This window comes from Punica granatum, chromosome 4 (genome assembly GCF_007655135.1).
Source record: "Punica granatum isolate Tunisia-2019 chromosome 4, ASM765513v2, whole genome shotgun sequence".
NCBI classification, from domain to species: Eukaryota; Viridiplantae; Streptophyta; class Magnoliopsida; order Myrtales; family Lythraceae; genus Punica; species Punica granatum.
The window spans coordinates 34,662,437-34,670,908 of record NC_045130.1 but is presented as its reverse complement, the minus strand read 5'-3'; the positions used below and the strand labels follow the sequence as shown (position 1 = coordinate 34,670,908).

The 8,472-nt window shown below is 38.3% G+C and overlaps 1 protein-coding gene across 7 annotated transcripts; it reads right to left on the bottom strand.

Moving 5' to 3' along the window:
• Positions 1-1,153: 1,153 nt before the first annotated feature.
• LOC116205084 (tobamovirus multiplication protein 1) lies at positions 1,154-7,879 on the bottom strand. Of its 7 annotated transcripts, none has more exons than XM_031537545.1 (14): positions 7,602-7,873; positions 6,766-6,816; positions 6,301-6,334; positions 5,007-5,093; positions 4,856-4,907; positions 4,305-4,488; positions 4,126-4,221; positions 3,694-3,754; positions 3,494-3,558; positions 3,209-3,283; positions 3,040-3,115; positions 2,547-2,713; positions 2,169-2,382; positions 1,154-1,744 (listed from the first exon to the last, which is right to left on the bottom strand). In XM_031537545.1, the coding sequence occupies exons 1-13, from the start codon at positions 7,719-7,721 to the stop codon at positions 2,371-2,373; spliced, it is 1,080 nt and encodes a 359-aa protein (XP_031393405.1). In that variant the 5' UTR covers positions 7,722-7,873; the 3' UTR covers positions 1,154-1,744; positions 2,169-2,370. The 7 variants fall into 7 exon arrangements, with proteins under 7 accessions (XP_031393405.1, XP_031393406.1, XP_031393403.1 ...); XM_031537546.1 differs by having other exon boundaries at positions 1,154-1,741; XM_031537543.1 differs by having other exon boundaries at positions 1,178-1,744; positions 1,865-2,382.
• Positions 7,880-8,472: the final 593 nt, after the last annotated feature.

The following is an 8,472-nucleotide window of genomic DNA, read 5'->3' as shown; positions in this document are numbered from 1 at the left end:
TGGTCATTTCCGGCAAATAAAAATGTTTCTTGGGGAAGAGGAAGAAGAAGATGAAGAGGACAGGATGGGGAGGAGGCGGGAGCAGGGTAGTTTCGTGCGTCCTGCGTTAGATGAACGAAACGTATATAGTCGAATCACCTGACTGCGGATCGACCGTTGATTGTGTCTTGCAACGGCCAGCTCTTCCCGCCAAAGACAGCCAACCGTTTTTTTTTTTGCTGGATTAAAAAAAAAGGATAAACTTTCCCACGAAGCCCCCTTAAAAGGGGCGTTTACAGAGCTCAATCACAGTGCGCTAAGTTCCAATTTGTTGAATAATTATCGTTAACAAAATAATAAAAAACTTATTGTTTTAGATAAACAAGATACATGCCAAATGGTAAGAAGTTCATTATTTTGTAAGAAATTTATTGGCTTATTTGATTTGCAAATGTGATTTTAAAATCACAACTTTAACATAATTCTATTCACGACAAAACAAAATAATTCATACAAAGTCAAAGAGTGGGCCCCATTTATACCATTTTTTTTCCATAACAAAACAAAATAACTTATACAAAATCAAATGGTGGACCCCATTTATACCACTCTATTTTAAAATCAAAATCTGATTTTAAAATTCTACTTTGAAACCAAACACAACATTATTATTACAATAGAACTCGTATTAAATAAAAAGTTTTCTTGCTAAATGGCAATAAACTTATCTTATTAAATTTCTTTATACTAGCAACCCGAACACTTGATAAAATTACGAAAAGGTAGTGTCTACGATATGAAGCCTCCATAAAAGTGCAATTTTACGGAGGCTTCAGGAAATATGAGTTTTTTGTTATTTGATAAAATAATTTGTTATTTAATAAGAGTCTTAGTGTATACAAAATAATAAATTTCTTGTAAAATAATAAGTTTATTATTATTTAACAAATATCTTATTAATATTAAAAATAATAAATTATTATTAAATAATAAGTGTCTTACTATTTAATAAGTTCATTATTATTTCGTTAACGCCGATAATTCGCAACGTGAGAGTCTCTAATTGGCCTCTACAAGATCCTCCTTTTAAGAAGACACCGAACATAAATTTATCTCTTACGAAAATTATCCAGCCCCTTTATGGAAAGGTCCGACGGATCAACATTTTAGCTCATAGGCACAACCAAGGAACTGAATAAGATACCAATTCCTCTCACCTTTGCCTGGATACGGAGGAAACCGAAGGAAACAAAATCTTACATATCTCAGCAGACTTATCGTCAAATATTTTTAGCTTGCCATACTTCTTCCAAAGATGTTGGCAATGAAATCTTGGACACATTTGACTCTCAACGTATTTCAAAAGTACTCGACATTGGTTCGTCATTCGATTCTTTTAATATAACTCTGCCACTGCTTGACCAGTGATTCATATCGAGTGCCCCGACTATATGACGCATTGGTCCTGCATTGACCCATGTCAACCCAGTTCAGTCCCAGCCTCATTTCAAACCGAGTCTGGCAGCGGCCAATCTATTGGGCTCCACTTCATCTTTGTGATGTCTCAACATAATCCACAACCCGAATCCACATTATAGCGCAAACTAAAGCCGAAACCTTGAGGCAACTGTGCAAGAATCCGATCTAGCACGATGCTGAATATGCTCATAGTCGAGCCCGTGCCTCACCGCTGGCTCACGATACAGAGCATGTTCTTCTAGCAAATCGGACCAATGAATTGCTTTCGCAAACACACAGATGACTGCTGCACATCACAAAAAACCACAAATGCAAAGAGGTAAGTGGTAACTGGGACGGCAGTGATAAACCAGCTTCCTGATTATTGTCAAAACGGTGAAGTTGCTGGTATTGTTGACTGCTATACCTAAAGAAACAGATAACTCGAATGACAGCAGATCATGAGGAGACGAGATCATTCCAATCTGTATAATTTCAAACTCTTTCATCCTCGTAAATTAATCGCTACTTCAATTGCCAATAAACATGAGGAAAGATAAGCGAAGGTCTGTTTGATCTGCACAAAAGTAAAATCTCCTACAACTGAAAACAATAGGCAATCCAAATCAAATAAACATCTTCGCTCTCTCCCTAAACATACGCATACATCTAAGATCTCATAGCAGATGTACCGCACAAACGAAGAAAAATAAATGCTATCCCAAACCTACTGGTAGGAACTTGATCATTCGAGCTGCAGGCCTGCCCATCTATCACTCTTGCTTTTGCATGTTTAAATACAAAGTCGGAGCTGGAGCTGCTGGACTGCTCTCAGAAGCTTGATATGATATCGTCTTGCATGCCATTTAGCCCTTGCTTCTGCTCAAATCATGTTATTTGAAACACCCATAGTACGCATGCCTATATAGGAGTTTATCTCAGCACCTGCAATACATTAGTGGTGCCCAAAATTTAATGTGGTGTTTCTACGGAAGAAATTGGGATCTTACAGCAATTTGCAAAATTTACACGATCTGTTAGTAATTTGGGAGGGTTGAGCAGTATACATGGTTTAAAAGATATGAGATGAACAGAAAGGATGACTGCACCTGGTTTGTTGAGCTAGTTGCCGCAGCCTGCTGTCTCGGACTATGCGTGATAGAAGGGTCATAACTGATGAAAGTTATCACCGTTTGTTCAGCCTGAGAAGGGGATGTGATTGGACGCGGAAGTTCTCTCATTACCCATAACAGAAAGGATGATGGCACCGTTACACCTGCCAAAAATCCCGAAACATGCAATGAACATTGAAACCACCGAGACATCAAGTTGCTGCTCAAAAGATGGTTTTCCAAGACATTCTTATTTTTCTATCCTATTTTGTAGAAAATGCTAGAAAACTCTATGCATTTTAAGAAAACCCCAAGCTTCCATGATGGAGGAGCCTCAACAGTTCACGATCTGTAGCGAATGAAAAGTATGAATTTCTCCCTAGGTCAAGTTTATTATTGCAGACAAGTCGGCGAGTTGCCTTTACACCTGCATCTTTTTTGATGTAGTCATATAAAATCCAAGTAAGACACGGCGATTGAATGATTGTACCTATAAAATGGTAGAAAATCAGAAGAACTGGTAGCTTTATTCCTTTTATTTCCGATAAATGCATGCTATAGAATAGCTGCACATGGAATTGTAAGCGAAGTCAATATGTAATGACAAAAAGTGGATGAAAAGGAGTGAAATGTGAGGGTTTAAGCCATCAATTACTTACAGGAGAATCAGTTAAAAGAGCTATCAAAGCACTTGATGTGAAGCAGAGAACAGAGACGACCGCTAAGCCACCGACCTGCATCCGTTTTCAAGCTTCTTGGGTATTAGACTTAATGATGAGGTTAAAATTCTGCTAAGATATGAAGAAAGTCAAGAAATAACAATGCACAGGTAACAATATGAGGAACATGAGAAAGGGCCAACGGTAACTTTAAGTTCTCATCTTCTCATTCAAACCAAAAGATGTTTTTAGCAGGCAGTGATGTGTCACACAGAAGTCACTGACCTTCCACATATCAGCTGAAGACCTCTCGGACCGTAATTTCCTCAGTTCTAAAAATAGGAGGATACCTGAAAGGTGGAGGGAAGGAAAGAAAGAGGACATGATAAGGGAAATGTCTAGATAATGGATTAGACCAAAGACCTCTACTGCTTGATGTGAGCATGCAAGGAAGAGAATAAAAATATCAGCTATAACGTACTGACCATAGTAACCCAAAGCTCCACCCAGTAATAAACTTGTTACAGCGCAAAAATGCACGTAGACCTGCATAATATACGTATTCAAGCAACAAAGAGTAGATTACTCTCTAAATGAAGAACTAGTAATATCAGTAGTTCTTTGAAAATTATATTGGATGGGCAATATTCCAACAAAATGTGGAATTAAAAGTCCCTACATTTGCTTGTGCACAATTTCCAAGCAATCCTTCTTTTTGCTGGCTTTTATAATAACAAAATGAACCTATGTAATTAATTCAGCGGGCTGGTGAGTTTAATATGCTAGTTACTATTATTTCATTTTCGGATAATAAGGTGCAACTGAATATCATGAGTATAATAATTATTTGTTTATCTAATACATTCACAATCATACTCCTAGGAAATAATAATGGAGCCAAAGAATGGTATTTGCACCTGAGCAACTGACAAAGAATCAATAGGATTCTTCCCTGTGCCTATCCAGATTAGCACAGCGAAGCATAGCATTAGGACAAAGACAACTGCAACAACCTAAAAAAGTAATCAGAAAGTAAGGTACATGTGCAAAGACAAAATACATCACATGCACAGAGCTCATTATCTCTATTCCATACCGCAATTACAAACTTCTGTCGGCTGCCAACTTCGATGTTTTGAAAAGAACAACATCTACATCGCCTTTCTGAGATTGGTGAATATTTAGCCTTTGAGTCCAACAAAGACTGCTGGCTACTGTTTTCTTCGTTATCATTACCACCATCCTCCTCTTCATCATTCGCCTGATGGCAAAGGTCGACCCTAAAAAATCATTGACCATAGAAGCATATGCATAACACTTAAAACAACGTACACTATACTAGGTAGAAAATATCGCGAATATAATCTCCATGGATAAAGCATCCATTACTTTTTCACTTTTATCATTGTCAAGATAGTCCAGCACGAGGGTAATATGTACCCATTTGAGCTGAAAGGAAAAACACTTTAGGGGTTCGATGTGTTATATGGAAATGAAATAAGACGATTCTCACTTTTCTCTATGTATATAATGGGTTTTAAGTTTAGGGGATCATGTATGAATAGGAAAGTTTTTTAACCACGTTACAACAAAAGGGAAGACCCAAAGAATGTGACTGATTACTGTGAGAGATAATGAGGTACTCACCAGAAGGATAGGAGTAAAAGAAATGCAGCAAGGAACAGAATTTTCGGATAGGCTGCAGCAATTTCCACCATTTAAACAATGTGAGGAATCCATAGAGGAAGCCAGTGGTAACAATTCTTTGCATTGTTTCATTATAGCTACAAGAACTTACCCATGAAAATGAATCCACACATTTTGGACCAACACAGCCACCTCTCACACTGTGCAACTAATGTCGATGCAAAAAATATGAAATAACCTGCCAATCAAGAGGTTCAACTACAATGAGACTGGAGATATGCTCAGCATGTCAGCTTCTATTTGTGATTGTTATTTGTATTTAACAACTATATATTTCAACCAATTGAAGAAAGGATACTTTGTAGTAACAACTGATGGCATTGAAAAGATTAGCCATGTCATATAGCTAAGAAAGAATTAAGAATGGCAAAATATCTTAAATGCAAACTTGTAAAAATCCTACCATGGGAAGTGTCATCACCATTCTAGAAAAGCTTTTAATGATATAAATCTGAAATGCACCTATACTGTTGGCAGTCATCATCAAATCATTTTACTAACTGTACCACGCATCTCATTGATTTTGTTGCAAAGTAAAGGCAAAAACATCAGTGCAATGTCCAGTTATGCGTGCAAATTTTGTACCTGCATTATAACATTTTTCAAGACTCTTGTCTCAAACCCTCAAAATTAGACATTAGTTATTTAATATTTTTTTGGTACAATTTCACCACCATCCCCTGCCTTAAAAGAAGGACAATGACGACCCCCATTCAAGGACCATGACACCCTTGAAAGTTTTCAAATGGACAGAGACAACCACTATAAGTTTTCAGAAGACACTACACCCCATGGATGAGGGAGACTCAGTCTCCATATGAAAGCTTATAGGATGTGTCTGTGTCCTAATTATAAAGCAGGACGTGTCACTGTTCTTTAATAAAACCACCTGAGGGCGTTGGTAGAATTTACCCTGAATTTCTGATGCAACTTCAAATTGTCTATGGGTATAGTAGGTCCATGATTTAACATACGGTCCATTATAACAATTGAAAAGTGTCATAATGTTATAGCATAGGTGAAGCAGAAAGTTCAGTATAATGTTACCGCTATACGATAGTATAAACCCATTTTCCTGAATTGAATCAGTTTGTATAACATATGATGTTATCTTATAGTAATTGTGCAAATGCTTAAAGTTAATGGGCCGCTGAAGGCTCACGGCCCCACCATCGTTCTGCACCTAATAATACCCTAAAACGAAAGTTTCTTTACAGCAGGCTCCCTGACAGTTCATCCCAGTTCAATGTCATACTCTCATTTGATATAGAAGTTCACAGCCAACTTTCTAACTTCACCCAGTAAAAGAGGAAAACAGACACCGAATATAATTTTAAAGGAAGAACTTTTGGAACATCATATCAAAATGCACTTTAAAGCCTTACCAAAGTTGGAGCAGCCAAGCATTAGATGAAGAACCTGCAAGGAAACAATTTCATATTACATATATATCTGAATAGGAGAACGGTAAAGTAGTAGCCGAAAAAATGCTACTACAATGATAAATAAAACGTACATTAGATCAACAGCTAAAAACTCATAAATTCAAGCCCTTTTTCCTCTGATAGAAAAAGCATAAACTTTACACATTATTTATAAGTATGGAATGATATAGCAGTTATATATCATTCAACAGTGGCAAGGGAAAACTAACGGCAAAGCTCATAAAGTCGTTTACAAGTTTTGTCAAGGTTGGCAGATCATGAGATTTGGATCAGCACCTTTCCAGGACAGGTATTTCTTCATCTCTTATTACTGCTTGTATAAATTTATATATACAGTAGATTAAAGCAACTATAGAACTTTGTATTTCAAGCAACGAAGTCGCACTGTCAGAGATGACTGCTTACTTTTTGGCGAGTCCATCCAGCTTCCTGATTTCTCAAATGAATTCGAATGACCTGCAAAATAAAGAATCTACGCAATGTGAGAGATAGAAAAAGAGAGAGATTCCAATCAGACCGGCCATCATCATTAGTAAATTTATTGATTATCCTGACCTATGCCATTCTTTCTTAGCAATAACCTAACCAATTGGAACAGCAAAATAAGCTTAACATCAATGGCCTCAAACAGATAATGAGACTGATAATGACAATGACACCATCACTTGTTCAATGGAAAATTCTAGCTGACACTGCTACTAACATTTTCATCAACTGATTGGTGAAATAATCAATTCAAGCAACCTATTTCAATCCCCAATTCAAAGGAAGGGAGGGAGAGGGGGGGGGGGGGGGGGGGGGGGGGGGGGGGGGGGGACAACCTAGTCCTATCAACACCGAACTGTCAGACACGAAATTAGACAATTGGACAAAATATATATGCATGTATGCATGCAGAACTGCTGATGCGAAATTTTGTCAGGGTGTCCCTTTGGAGATGACACAAGCAAGAGGAGGATCTTTAAAGCATGGGTATTGTTTATGGCAAAGATTCCAGCAAAAGAGCATCTTAGAAAGTACTAAAGTCGATACATCGTAAGATCCTTTTCCTAATCAATCCAACAGAATCTCTCCAAACAAAGAATTAAAAAAAAAGAAAAAAAGAAACTTGTTCATCATTGATAACAGTTCAGTCACAAATTCTCCTCGAATTTCAGCAATCACGAGGAGTCGACTCGAGAGAGAGAAGCAGAGGAAAGCGACGAGCAGAAACAGTTGCACGCTGCAGACATCAGACATACCTGAGAGAAAGCGACGAAAGCAAGAACGCCGTCGAAGCAGGCCAGAGCGAGAATAGGGACGAGCGCGCTCAGAGAAGAGCAGCCTCCGTCTCCGCCGCCGACTGCTGATCCCGAGAACATCTTCGCCGAGCTCACTCCTCTTCCGGGGGAGGGTGACGAGAGAGACGGAGGGACGGCGCGGGACTGCGGTGTCCGCGCGCAGCTGTCGCCTTCGATCGCTTTGTCTGTATGTCCTCGCCGTTGCCCGGGGGGGGGGGGGGGGGGTGGAAGAGAGAGAGAGGGGGGAGGTGTACGGACAGGGTTTGATTGAATTGATGAGAGAGAGAGTTCACAAGGAATTCGAGCGGCTTCTTTAGTTTTGTACCGCTGGCAAAGCTCGACGAAACGTTTCCTTTTTTACATTTTTTTTATAAAAAATTTGTTTTCTCTTTTTTATTTAACGAGAAATGAAAGTTGACTACGACCACTTGTCGTCGCCTTTCAGTCACGGGGTGTCCCCAGTGGGACCCGCTACGAGGTAGTGCTTTTACTGCTTTATATACATCACAGCCGCCTCCGCCTGAGTGCGATTATTTTTGAGACGGGATGAATACGATATTAAACGAGTTGGTATGATACCAAATATATTTCGTGTTTAAATCGATCAAATTCAGTTAGGTATTATAAAGTATCTTATTTAAATGGGTTCAAGTTATCTAACTCGTTTCGATATAGATAGATCCCGTTTATGTGTACATATTTTATCATGTTAATGGACTTGTTTCACGTATTGTAAAGAGATGACGTTAAAATCTTATAAATTCGTTTATGAAAACGCGTTTATGGTATTTTTATTGTATTAATCGTGTACGGATATATACCTTAAAATAAT

Excerpts from the sequence above, each read along its gene's own strand:
- LOC116205084 (XM_031537545.1), bottom strand. The coding sequence starts at position 7,721 with ATGTTCTCGGGATCAGCAGTCGGCGGCGGAGACGGAGGCTGCTCTTCT. Across the intron at positions 4,908-5,006 it reads GTGTGGATTCATTTTCATGG|CCTATCCGAAAATTCTGTTC; the intron begins GTAAGTTCTTGT and ends AAATTGCTGCAG. Across the intron at positions 4,489-4,855 it reads CTTTTACTCCTATCCTTCTG|GGTCGACCTTTGCCATCAGG; the intron begins GTGAGTACCTCA and ends ATGATTTTTTAG.